The sequence below is a fragment of the Cyanistes caeruleus genome, chromosome 4 (assembly GCF_971803275.1).
Source record: "Cyanistes caeruleus chromosome 4, bCyaCae1.hap1.1, whole genome shotgun sequence".
Classification (NCBI taxonomy): Eukaryota; Metazoa; Chordata; class Aves; order Passeriformes; family Paridae; genus Cyanistes; species Cyanistes caeruleus.
In genome coordinates, this window is record NC_141704.1 from 6,940,441 (window position 1) to 6,954,766 (window position 14,326).

Consider the following 14,326-nt stretch of genomic DNA (forward strand, 5'->3'; position numbering starts at 1 on the left):
CACAGAGCTAAATGAGGTTTGAATGAAAAGCTATTTGGTAACTTTCAGCTACCTTCAAATTTTATGTGAACTGGTAAGCAGAATACGAGTGAAGTAGCATTTGGCACCCCTGAATCACTGCACCGTGAAAACAAACTGCAGATGGTTATGGCATATTGACCTGTCCACTCAGCTCTCATTATGGATCTCATCCATAATATGATCATCCATAATTATGATCACATTAATTTTATTTTCAATTTAGCCTTAAAAGGCTACAAGATAAAATCCCATATTACAGGTAGGGATCCGAAAAGTAGAAATTGCATTTCCAAGAAACTTGTGAAAATTTAACTTTGGCCAATTTGTCAGGAGAGCAGGAAACAATCCAGGTTTTCCTGAGTGCCCACACAGACTTTACTTTCCTAGACCATTCCCTAACAGGAAGACCACAGAATCATAGAACAGTTTGGGTTTGGAAGGGACCTCCAAAGACCATCTTGTCCAATACCCTGCAACAAGCTGGGCCATCCTCAACTCAGTGCTTGTCACAGGTACACATATATGGGACTGGTCACTGTACCTGCTTGAATCTGCATCAACTTTCGCATGGTCTTGAGCTCTTGAAGAATCGCCTGCAAGGTTGACTGGCAATTACATGTACAGCAGTTTGGTCCAACTGATGAATTCACCATTGGGATTTCTCCTGAAAGAGAGGGGAATGAAATGGGAGAGATGTAACTCACACAAAATCACCCAGACAACAATATTAAACTATGATCAATATATCAGATTGTAAACTTAGATCAAAAGCATGAAAGGAAATAATTTTCAACATGATTCCTTTTAAGAGGAAGGGACCACTAGTTTTTATTCAATTACTAATACATGCAATTATATTGAGTTGGGATGCAATGTTACATGGGCTGGAGAAGACTGCTCAGTGTGAACGTAACGCACTCGTCACAGCAGGGCTCTCTATTGTCAGGCTGGTTCAACGTGAATAACAGAAGTACAAAACCTCATTACAAACATACTCATTTTATCACACACACACAAAAAAAAGCCTTAAAAGAATAAAGACAGTCTGTGCAATAAAGGTTTTTACTGTACATAAAATGAGGGTCTAGGAATTTTTAAACTACTTGAATGCTACAGGTGATTCTTTACCACGTGAATAAAAGAGAATGAAAATAAAATACCCTACTTGGAGAAAAAAAAACAAACCCAAAAAACATGACAGAAAAGAACCACCAGCAACGAAAACTTTCATATTTGCTCTTCTGTTTGCTAGGGTGAGATTGTTTTTTATGATGGTTTCCATCACTGTGACCTACAAGATGGGCTTTCCATAGTTTCCCTTTGAAAATTAATGTATTAGTTCAAGAGATTCCTTTTCTCTAGAATTCTTACTAGATTTTAACCGAACTTACATAGTTCTAGTTCTAGCCCTCAGCAGTGCTTTTATTACTGCTTTACTTTCCAGAAGTTTTGCATTTTTTGTTCTGAATTAGAACAGGCTGTAACAGTTGATGGATTTCAAACTTTGCTGGATAGTTCTATCTTGCATTTAAGCTTAAGACAGCTGTATCCCTAGTTTTAATGCTGCAAATAAAAATTTCAAAATTCAACAAAACACCTAACAGTATCTGACTGAAACTGAGGCTAGATGGGATGCACCTCCCTTTCTTTCCAAATGTCCTTACAGTCATTTAAATTGATGGCTATTTTACTGCTCAAGACTGCAGGTGGAGAGATGACCATTTTATGAAGATAGGTACAAATACACCTAACAAAATAACCTCACTTGGTGTCACTGTGGACTTCAGCCAGTGTATTTACCTTTTTCTTCCACAGTCCGACACTTCCCAGGTGCCCTTTAATCATTATGTCGCTTAAGCGAATATAAGCAATTCATTTAATCTCCACTTATAAATCTTCACATTTTTCAATATTACTTCTGCTTTTCTCTGAAGCCAAACCAGATTACTGATACCTTTTTAGGTTTGGGTTCTTTCATCAGAAATACCTGATGTCAGACCCACACAGATCCTCTGACTTTAATCCTTATTTGAAGTAACTGAAAATCTGGTCACCACCAGGCACTTGTTCTCTACCTCCTTCTATATAGTCCTTCAGATCTGAAGCAACATCTATTAGGCTTGAGCAAACTCATGGTCACACTCCAAAGGTGAGCTACTTGTAAAGTTAAACTAATGCATCACTTAAAGACATCTGACATCTTTTGGGTGTCATGCTCCTCTTTTCCTCAGATACTGGGATTCTCCACACTACTGCAATTACAAATTTTGGCATTTTAAAATATCATACATGGATAAAATCTGTTAAAACTGTATTAAGACAAATGGAGTAGTTAAAAAAAATTCTGCAAATCTAGCAAAGGCAATAGCACTACTGGCTTCAACTGTTCAAAGTTTCAGACGCAAATAAAATTATTTTTTAGAACTAAAAAGTTATTTGGAAAACAGGCTGAGAATCTCAAGAAGAAACAAAAAGGCTTCTGACTCAGCAGGACTCGGCCTAGTTTGATCTTACCCTTCCTTTGTCAATTCATTGGAAGTTCCTTGGGGCATGGATGGGATTTTACCTTTTCAATGGTCCATAAAGTGTTCAGCCCATTGTTACAAGTACAGAGGGGGGAAAAAGAATGCTATCTTTAGCTTTGCAGCAAATTAATCAGAGTTCCTCAACTTGGCTCCACCAATACCCTTTACCTACCTGTTATTAGTAGACTTTTAAGTAGATTAATTTCAAGACTACTTAGAATTTAATAGCATCAGTATAACTCTGTACCTTTCAGTAAGACAAGCAGGTACCCCAGAAATGGAAGCCCCAGAAATTAAAAGAGTTTTATGAACAGACAAAAATACAAAGCAAGACCATCCTTTCCTCAGTCCTTTCTCTGTTGTTTTAGACTAAAAGATCCTCAGGATAAAGCCTGTCCTCTCTCCTGATCAGAATTCAATATTCTAGTGGACTTCTGGAAATTATATCTCAAAGACAGTGGGGGGGAAACAGGGTTGTTGGCTTTTGTTTCCTTCTTAAGGAACTGCATGTGAAAACTTGAAAAAATTGTATCAGTAAATACCTGTACATCTTTCCTTTTGCAATATAACACGTTCCTAATGAAAACACACAGGCACACAGGCTCCTGATGGAAAACCAAAGGGTCTATTTTCCCATTGAGGCATACGGGATTTACTTTATAATCCCCATTAGCATTGATAGAAATTACCCATGTAAATCTACCATAGGTACTGGAAATAGGAAAAGAGACCACCAATATTTCAAATCAAAGCAGAGTTCTACTGACTCCTTGCATATTCATGAGGGTTTTTTATTTTCTTTCTATCCTCCCTCCTCTGATCAGTTATTGTGTTGTAAGAAATATCTAGTAGAGCATTCTCAGTCATTGTTCTAAGCACTATCTTTATCATTTTTAGAGGACAAAAGCAACCCTTTTCCACTTGTTATAAATCAATTTTTAATTTTAAAAGGAGATCAGACTTTTTATTTTTATGAAGGAGTCTTTAAAGAGCCATCTCCCTCTCTTTTGGAAGCTAGCCAGCAGGCAAATTTGATACCTGAGAGAAGGAAATGACACAATTACAGTAGTTGCTTCCCCCATGCGAGCAGTAAGTAGCCCAGGACAGTGTTTTCTTCCAGCTGGATCTGCTATAAGGAATTCACTCACTGTAACTAACATTGCTACCAGTTCATACTGGAAAAGTATGCAAGAACTACCCAGTGAAAATGATCTTGATACAACCTAAAAGCAATTCAGCTGCTGCATCACTGCTGGATTTGGTACAGAACACAAGAAATGAAACTCAAGTGTGAGTTTGTTGTCTCTAATAGGACAGACATGGTGCTCACTGTTTGTAGTCCCAGCTGGCTTCCACTAAAATCAGTAGGTAACAGATGCCTACCTAACATCCTGACTTGTGGAACCTTAAGTCTGGTTTGGAATAAATCCCTTTCGTTTTCAAGTATGCTCCTACTCTTCCCTCTGCTGCAGCAATGTCTAGGCTTGCCCTGTTCCTCCTTTACTCTATTTTTGTTGATGCCTTAAGTTTTAGCTCATATTTTTCAGATTCTGTACTGCATTAGTATATAACTCTGAACTTCATACAAAGTGTTAGCAAGTTCTCTTCACAGTTTAGACAAAACAATCCTTTTCCAGCCTGGGAACAAAGGTCACAGTTGCAGCTTCAGGCCCCCAAAAAGTATAAACACAAGTGAATTGGGGGGAGTAAAACTATGAGAATGTGACTTCATTATCTGAAGCTGTAATTGGACAATTAACCCCAATATGTAAATGGATCAAACTTTTAAGTGTGAAAAACTTGTGACCTGTTATCCATCTTGGGTGTAGCCTTGGCCAGGCTCTTGTACTGCCCAAGCTGTATCCTTTGAAGGCCTTTCTAATAAATACCTACTTTATTTCTCTGTCTAGCCTCTGTTCTAGGTAGCCTCCCCAGGCATCATTGTCAATAGGCTTCTCATTAATGTTTTCTATACCAGCACCTATTAAACATCTATTGCAGCCTCTCCTTGAACCATCTTTACCCTGTAAGTAGATAAGTGCACCAGTGAGATGGACTGGATGAGTCTATTATATTCAACTTTGAGCAATTCAGATAGCCTTCAACATATGTTTTCGATTTTTATAAAGTATCTATCCACTGCGAACAGGAAGAGTTTCTGGACTCAGATCACCTACTACAGATGCCTGAGCATCTCCCCAGTGATTACCTAAGTCTGACAGCCCCAGGTAATAAGGTTATGTCTGTCAGTTTTGCTCTTGTAACTTAAACACCATGATAAGTACCTAAGAGTTGTATCTCCCTTCAAGTATTGTTCAGCATTTCTACATCCAGCATTTAAGAACTTTATCCATCCTCTGAATAACATCTAAAATACTGAGTTTGATGCTCAACTCCCAGTCCAAGGGATGGGTGTTAAAATGCCCAGAAGAGCTGTGGGCTGAGTAAGGAGCAGTTTCAGGGCTTACTTGCTGCCCGGAGAAGTATCAAAAGCTTTTCTTCCTTCCCTAGAGACCAGGCTTTGGAGTCCAACCAGCAGTCAGGATCATAACACCCCATCAGAGGTAGACACCTCAAACCAAATTGTTATGCAGATCATCTTTTCAAAGGTGGCCAGAGGAAAGGGCCCACACCCTCCTTTATGTAACCCAAAAGATTGCATTCCTTTCAGTAGCAGGACAGCTGCAATGGGAGGTGCCTCCTGGGGTGCTCCTGCTCCCCCAAGGGCTGGGAGCCTGGGCATTCCTCCTGTCCAGTCCAGGAAGTTACTCAACCTGACCCTTCCATGTCCCATAGACCACTCCAAACCTGTACAAGATCATAAGTCAACTGAATCCTTCCTCCATATACAAAAAATCAAAGCTGACATTTTCTTGCATATAGGGCCAAATCCTGTCAACACATTTTAGCTCACATGCTGAATCAGGCCCCTGAGGGGATAGAGGTGCTGCTCCACCTACTTTCGGGATTTGGGAACAAGGCACCTAATCTGTGGCAGGCTTGGGCACTTCTGTGCATGCAGAGAACTGTCCCTGCCAGTGCCCAGGGCCTCTAAGGACAAAGAAGGAGATGTGTAATGAATTTTGGGTCCTTCCATATTTAGAAGATTGTTATGGTGGGGTTTTGACAGCAGAGTTTTTTAATCTGGCAGCAAAACTTCCATTCTCTGGGACTTAGTAAGAAAAAGGCATTTTAAAGGCACACTGCCATCTACTTCAGGGCAGAATTCTCTGCCAGTACTGTATTGGCCACACTCTAGCACATGCTGTTCACGGGGAGACTCCATCATCTCTTTTCTACAATAGTCTCACTGGAATAAAAGCCTAAGGCTGTGATGGAATTTTGTACCTGCAGTTCAGTGGCCTTTATAAGGCTGATGCCATCCCCTTATGAAAGGCAGAAGAATCCTGCTCCACAAGTGGTGTCACAACAGTGCTACATTACTCACGGCAAAGAGGAGTGGTAGAGGTTGACATTTAATTAGCCATGAATTTAATAACAATGACAAAAGCTGTTTTAGTAAGTACTGTATAGAAATTAAGCTTGTAAAGGCATTGAGTAATTCAATCCTATCACCAGGAAACCATTGTAAAGCTAAAGCAGATGGTAGCAGAATGCACAGTGCCCACTTTCACACCTTTTTGAAGTGATAACTATGTGCTCATTTTGTAGACTCTGAACGATAACTGCTTTCAGTGCAGTGGTACAATACATAATCACAACAAAGGTAGATATTTAGTAGAGAACAAGGAGAGGGGGGAAAAAAGGCACCATTCTCAGTGTCTAACAGGTCATACCATTGGATGCCACAGTTCGAGCCTGATTTTGGAACGTTTTGGATCGAGTTCCGTATTGCCCTGAAAAATGGCTGGCTTGGGATGATAACTCATTCCATGCACCGCTCTGTGACGGATGAAGGCTCGCCTGGGACTCCGCAGGGGGATTCAGGCGCTGGGCCCAGGCTAAGTCTAAATCTTGGGGCTCTTCCTTCAGTTTTTCTCCTTCTTTGCCAACTCGTTGATAGATTCTTCCAGTGCTGTCATTCAGTAATCTTCTCATCCCTGTAATTTGTTTTTTAATTTCCCGGCTTTCATCTCCTAATGAAAACAGAGCCACAGTTATCACTGTAAATTAGCAAAAACAGTAATGGGTAGCAATTAGTGGTTTTAGATGCCAATAAGGGTTGGAGCACATAAATAAATAAATAACAACAAGAAAGAAAAGGGATGGTTGAGTGGTCGTTGGGGTGTACCAGGCTATGCTTTCACACAGCCATGGCTGACAGCTCTTGCGCCTGAAAGACCTGCTGAACTTGGCTTTCTTGATGCTGTTTCTAAGGCTTTGATGAGTAAGATTATTTTTTGCCAGAAGGAAATAATAATAGCTACAGCAGTTTCAAATAAACTGTCCTTTTAAGAGACTGATGTTATTCAGGCATTGATATCAGTGGATATTTTCCCTGAGAAAAGCCCAAAGGATCAGACCCTTTATGTATTAGTTTGCTGTATGCTGAAGGATAGATCCTACCAAAAAAAAAAAAAAAAAAAGCAGAGAAAGCACCACACCACACACATGCAGAACAGCACTGCATCTATTGATTTTAATGAACAGAATCAGTTCCTTATTCCACAGAATTTAGTAATACTGGATTATACAGGAATAAATTAAACAGGAGCCAATATGTGTGTAACTGCAGATAGCTGAATTGCTGGATGTCTTAAAATGTAGATTTTTAAAAAGAAAATGAAAATATATACAAGAAAACTGTCTGTTCCAAATAAATTCAGGGCACTTAAATAATGAAAGTTACATACTTAATACTCCTGGCACCATTTAACTATTAATTTTACATATGAAACTGCTGATTGCACAATGAATAGATGTGTTTTAGGCAGAGAGTAGCTATTTTGCTCATTAAAGCATACATTACATTTCATGAGTAGTAAGGAAGTGTTCATTGCCCTTTCTGAAGAAAGAAGCTTCTGGTTTTCTTACTGGTAATAGAAAAAACAAATATCCTAAGCAAATGTCATAAGTAAGATCTAGAAATGGATGAATCAACCTTCCTTTATAGAATACTTAATACAATAATGCCAGGTATCCTCTACTCAATTTATATTTGTACTTCCCAAAATAAACCCGTTTTTGGCAAAGGAAGTGTACAAAGGAAACTTCAGGGAAAAAAAAGCTACTCTCCAAAAATCCAAGATGCAAGGTGTGCCGTCTCTGGTTCAACAAGGTACTTGAAAGCGTGTTAAATGCCAGGCATGTGAACAATTTTATCAACTCAATGGCACTATTCAGCTGCCTACCAGACAGCTAAAAGAGCAGCAAACCCCTCCCCAACACAGGCCAAGCTGAAAGTGGCTGGGACTGCTGCAAGCCCGGTGTAACCAAGGACACTGAATACCCCAAAGAGGGAGGTTTTGTTTTAGGAGGAGAACAAGCAGAAGGGGAGAGGAGCTGAGCAATGTGCTGCAGCCTCTGCTGGATCCCAGCATCTCTTGCTTGACCTGGCTCACCGGTTCCCTGGGCTGGTGCCAGCTGGCTCCAGCCCACCCCGATCCAGCAAGGAGAGTGGGTGGCTTGCAAGAAAGCTTTGAGTCCAAACTTAGAAAAATATTTGCCAACCCCGTACAGCAACACTCCAGCACCATTTCCACTCCAGCTAAAGTGGCGGGAAAAACCCTCTGCAAGGAAGTTCTGCGCTGTATTTATTTATTTTGTTGGTTTGCCTGCAGATATGTGTGTGCGGGTGTGATTTAATTAACAGTAACAGCACCAATTCCTTTAAAATGACACTTTTTGGCCCCAACCCAAACAGGGGTTGATTGTTTGCAGTTCCCAACCTCAAAATGCTGCAGAGTAGCACTGGACTCCAATTACTGATATACTCACACCCATACACTGCACCCTGCCTTTCTCCTGTACATGGCTGTACCTGCCCATATTCCAGCTCCAAACGCTGACACCACGCCACAGCCTGGAGCAACCCCTTCCTGATGTGGCATTTAACATTACCCTGGGAGTTTTAAGGTGGCAATTTGGATTTGTACTCAATGGCAAAATGTATGTGAGTATCAAAACACCTTCCCACCCACCTCCTCCTCCTCCAGGGTGCAGGGACTCTGCTTCGTGTCTGGTCGGGTGACATGTTGTTAGAAAGATTAAATTTCCGTTACCCAATTACATGAAATATTAATGTTAATTGAGCTTATTCAGCCTTGATTCTGTTCCCTTGTTCCTTTATATAGAAGTTTTCCTATACAGTGACTTGAACATACTTAATCCCAGATAGAAAAAACGCTACATTTATGTTACAATAAATCCTGAACTTGCACCCTACTTAAACCTATCTTTTTGTTTTGGTAGATCCTTACTTAAACTGGAAGATCCACCCTTTGTAAAAGTGTTGAGGTTTCAGTTTTGGGATTTTTCTGTTTGTTTTGTTTTAAAAATATGTCTTCCCTTTTAGAAGAAAGGCTTATAGCCTGTAGGTTCTTAATGCCCTAAACAGCCCTCAGTGCAAGTTTATATCCCTCCTTTCCCAATCATGCCTTTTTCCAGCTTTTAGTTTGTAGCTGACCAGCAACAGCAGCATCCTCCCCACAGGAGTGAAGATGATGTTATACCATCTGAATCTGCAGATGGGTGCAATACCAGTTACAGATTTAATTTCTTGCTCCCTGGTTATCTCATTTGGCTATTAGCTCTAGAGCCCAAAGACAACATTTTGTTATCAGTTATTCCACTGCTGATAATTTTCACAGATAATAACCATGTAATTTAAAGATGAAAAAAAAAGTAGATGGGACACAGAAAAAACACAACAACTCAAATTAGTATGTCCTATGAAAAACCCAGCCTTCTTTTAAATGCTAAATAGAATAATAAAGCACTGGAAAAAATAGTTTATTACTATTTTAATACTATTCTACTATTACAGAATTCTGTATTATCTATCTGTACAAATCTTTCCAAGATAGATGCTGAGGCCTGAGAAGAGTGGTACATACTACAGCCTCTCTCTGTACACATACCAGAGCTCCTCACCATTTCCAAAGAGATGGGGATGCCTCCAAAGGCTGCCTACAGGATTTGCCATTTGAATAACTCATGTAAGGCCCTGGGCTTTATCTGAAACCATTGAAGTTACTTGCAAAACACTAAGACACTTACAAAATGCTACTCAAAATAGAACCATGGCAAGTTAGAGTCCTATTTAGGAACTTGTATATAGAGATGTCAAGTGTCATAACAAAAACGTATTAATAATTTTTAATAACTACTGTTATAGTTGTTTTCACAATGGCCCCTTACAAACAACCTGGGATTCTTCCTATATGACCCGAGTGTAATCTTACAAAACAAAAACAAACCAACCAACCAAACCGCCCCCCCAAAACCAAAAATAAAAAAAAAGCAAAACAAAGCTGTTTAGTAAATTTAATAAATCATAAAAAGTCATTTCCTCAAAATTCATTTCAATCTATTTCCTTACTGAAAGTGTACAGGACATAAAAACTTCTCACTTTGAAAACTGCGAGAATGTTTAAAATTACAAAGGAACAAATGTAAACCAGAACTGTTCCATGGTACAGTAGCATCCATGTGCTAAGTGTGAAGCTGCCTGAAGCAACAGGCCTGTGAACAACTCCAGTTAACAATATGTTAATGATAATTCATTTATTACACTCCTCACTCCTATATGCCTATAATGTCCATCTTTTCATTATTATGTTTATTAAACTTAATATATCATATTGCCTACCAACATGTTGTTATACTTTTCCTGAAAAAGTTTATCAAATATTATTATAGCACTGCAAATAATTATAAAATTATATGCAACCATATTGATATGTTTAAGCATTAATTTTATCACAGTATCAGAGAAATGGTAACCATGTCTCTATTAATCCATGTGCTTTAAAGAGTATAAATGGGTGAACAGAATTAAGGTTGGACAATCATCTGTATTTGATATTTCTTTCCTTCGACTCATAAAACTAAATAACCATCATGTTCTCTTTGTCCAGTATTTTGTAATTACTTTATTTCTAACACTTATGTTTCTCATATGTTTTGGGAAATATTCACAAGTTGACTTTTAAAATGCAATTTTTCTATTAATTATAGTTTATGTTTTTTTGACAGATTAAATGCTTATGGAACTTTCTCCTTTCTTGCCCATACAAATAGGGCCTTTTCCTGGATCAGGCTGCTTACTGAAGTCACTTTTATCCCAGATTTCCACCTTTGTTTCTAACTAGTCTGAAATTGGTGGAGCTGTTGCGAGGGTAGGAATGGCAACAACAGACAGCCAGACAAGCACATGTGAGCTGACAACAAGAGCCTGGTTTGTATGGAAACAAGGCTTCAGAGGTGAGAAAAAGTGGAAGTTGAAGCATATGGCGTGAAAATTCAACAACAAAAAAATAAATAAGTGCAAAGGGTTATATAATTAAGCATATTAAATTGCAATTTATTAGATGCCACTTGAATGCTGCCCTCTTTGGAAGGGGGCCAGCAAAACTTGCCTGCTGGGTTTGAAGACTGTAAGGACTGACTCAGAGCAGCTCAAGAAAATGGGAAGCATGTGCACACAGGGCACACATCTCCATTGCTCAGCCAGGCTGAACTCACCAAAACACCCTTTGGAATGCTACATGGTGTTCAGGTATTTCCTTCAGAGACAGCTATCCTAGAAGGAAGCTCAGCATCCCTCCTCAGCAATAACTATATCCACATCAAATTAATAATTTTCAAAAAACAAGGTATTTTTTTGTCATCTTGTACCACACGCTGTCCTGAAACAGAAAGTTGTGGAGGTCAGCATAGGGAAAACAGAGGATTCATGTGCACAATTCCTTATCAGAGCAAAGGTCTCCTAAATCACGTGGAATCTTACTGTGACTTCTCTGTGCACAATTGGAATCGGGCATCTGTGTAACTAAAGTGATGGGGTAAGCATACATTTCCCAAAAAAGCAATCCCAGGTCTTTGCCAGCATATAAGATTTTACACTGAAGAAGTAACACAGGAGACAACACCCTTTGCAAATTAAAAACCTAAACCCCAAGTCACCGGGGAGGGCAATGGTCAAGAATGGTGTCAGAGAGTCACACAAACAGCACAAATTATAAACTGGAGAATTTAAATCTTGCAAACTAACACGTGGGGACATTGAAGCTGTCTAAGTTGAGGCATCTTAGCAATGTTCTAAAACATCACCTCAAAGCACTTTTCTATTCTCATGTCACCACACAAAGCACTAGGATTAGATATGCAGGAAAACTGGATCACCCTCAAATCAGGCCTCTTACTCCCAAAGCAAACACAGAAACACATGCTTCTGTGACCCTGCCTATTATGAGACAAACAAAGTTATTAAGTCCCACAAACACTAATGTAAGCAAAGAAATTTGAAGAATCAACCCCAGGACTAGACCCTGAGACCACTCAGAATTTGGGCATTATTTCCCAGGAAACTAGGTCATACCAGGTGGCCAGCCACCACTCCCACTGCAAACAAAATAAGTCTTTGGAAGAGCCTGGTGAAACAGTTTCAAAACACCCAACAAGACAAGCTGCAGAAGCCAAAGTTACACACTTTCATGCCACGCGGTGCCAGCTAAATCACTAGGGAAAGGACAAATGAGCAACTGTTCAATAAAAGTATATATTAATGGGGTCATATAATTAAAAAAGTAATAATAGACGTGCAACAACTTCTCCCAGTTCTTGGAAATATCCCAGGCCAAGACCACGCTTTAGCCCCAAAGGGAAATACTTAACAAAGTTAGATCATTAGAGAACACAGATACATAAAATAAACTTTTATGCAGTCTTAATTACAGAAGCCACTAGTGCAACAACCAGACTTGGGATATAAGTGTATTAACAGTAACACAAGTCTGCAAAGTTACTTGTTAAGTCAACTTTTTCTCTGTGAATAAATTGCAAGGGATATTATTTCTGGGACAGAATAAATTCTTGAAATTAGTGAGTAACTTATGCATCGCTCCCCTGCTCCAAGAACACATTATTTATTTTTACCATGACACAGCGAAGTTATTAATCTGCTGCCTTCCATTTCAACAAAGCGAAATGCTGTAAAATGCACAGACACCTGCATTACAGTACATTTCAGTTCCACTTTATATCAGTCATAAACATCTCTGTTTTGGACATCTCTTCAAAACAAATGCTCCAAGCACACTGCGTATAGCATGCAATTTTATGAAACTATAAAAGTTCTTCACTGTTAATTACACAGACAAATGTCTCATCACACATTTGATTACCAGGATAATATAATTAGTTTTCTGCATTAACCTTTCAAACACAGAGCCTGAATTTCAAGTTGAAAGCATTGTAAAAACACTCAGTCTGGAAGTATACTATATATCCACTTTTTTGTGATGGTAATAAAATATTAAGACTGAATACACTATGGTGTATGCAAACTATCTTTTTTTTAATACAGTGTAAGTTTAATCATCACTTTCCACAAGACACAGGTGTACATAGTCCCTTCAAGAGCTTGTAATACCAAGTCTGGACTAGCAGCTCTGTGGATTTACTGGAAAAACTGAAGTCAGGTCTGTTTTAAACCTCACCCATGTTTGAGGTTTAAGCATTTCACTCTGGGCTGCCTCCTCCTTCTCAGGCTGAGCAGTCTCTCCTGGTACCAGATAACAAAGCCCTTTCCTTCAAAACAAAAGACATGCCAGTCCTCATCCACAAAATATAGTAGTGATATTCCACATTCCCCTGCAATTTTGTAAAGACTGTGGTTAGCATGTCCTTCATCTAGAAAGATGTGACTTCTTGTTCATCATCTTATCAGAACAAAGGACTGGGGGAGAGGACACGCCACCACATCTCCCACTCCCAACACTGCACTATATGAGAAAACTTCCCAAGCTCTATTCAGATAGCAGTTGGACTCTACACCACTGCAACCATCAGAGGTCATGTCCAGTACCATATTCCTTTAACTACACTGAAGCTTCCTCCAATTTTCAGCCTATATTTACACAAAACTGTATTTTGCCCATCTGTGCTGGTGCAAAAAAGACCATCTAGGTTCATCAGGTCCTTCTTGACATTTCATCCCTAATTTATCTGTACATTAAACAAACTGGATTCTTCTGATTTACTCATTTACCCTAGCAGCTCCCCTCTTCTCAACAGCAGTTTTGAGTTAACCATGCTCAGCTGTGCAACAAAGGCATTTCCACATTCCTGATAAAGTTTCACTCATTTACAGACTGCCACTAAAATTTTACCTTCCCTAAAGGTAATAGTTTCAATGCTGAATCATACTATCCATTCCATCCTAAAGGCTTCATCACGTAGGTTTCAACTGCCGATGCCATGGATCACTTAAACTGGAGAACAAACTTGACTCTAAATCAACAAGTTGGAATAAACATCCTTCTGTAATAAATTCTGGCATAAAGCAGTGAAATCAAGTGAAGCAGCAATTATACCCTGACTATACCTGATAAGGAAGATCCTTGATAGGCTTCACATTGTTAAAGGTTAAATTCTGACTGACTCTTGAAATAGGTGAACTTAAGGCACTTAAATGTCAGAGCACCTTCAGTCACAATGAAAAGCTGGACATACTGAAAAAAAACAAACAAACAAACCTAAGGACAACACAACCAAGCCAAAATCAAGATCAGTTGGTCTGACTCACAGCACAAATGTCAAAGCACAGACTTCTGCACATTTTTAGAGCACCCTGGCTGATGCCTAATTCTTGCCAA

The 14,326-nt window shown here is 39.2% G+C and overlaps 1 protein-coding gene across 3 annotated transcripts in view; it reads right to left on the minus strand.

Moving 5' to 3' along the window:
• BEND7 (BEN domain containing 7) overlaps positions 1-14,326 on the minus strand; it is a 46,579-nt gene that overhangs the window by 26,503 nt on the left and 5,750 nt on the right. For 2 of the 3 annotated variants that reach the window (XM_086886553.1, XM_086886554.1), the window contains exons 3-4: positions 6,344-6,643; positions 563-685 (exon numbers count right to left, since the gene is read on the minus strand). In XM_086886553.1, coding sequence (XP_086742679.1) covers positions 563-685; positions 6,344-6,643 — 423 coding nt within the window. The remainder of the gene's footprint in view (positions 1-562; positions 686-6,343; positions 6,644-14,326) is intronic. The other variant, XM_086886556.1, reaches the window with a different exon arrangement.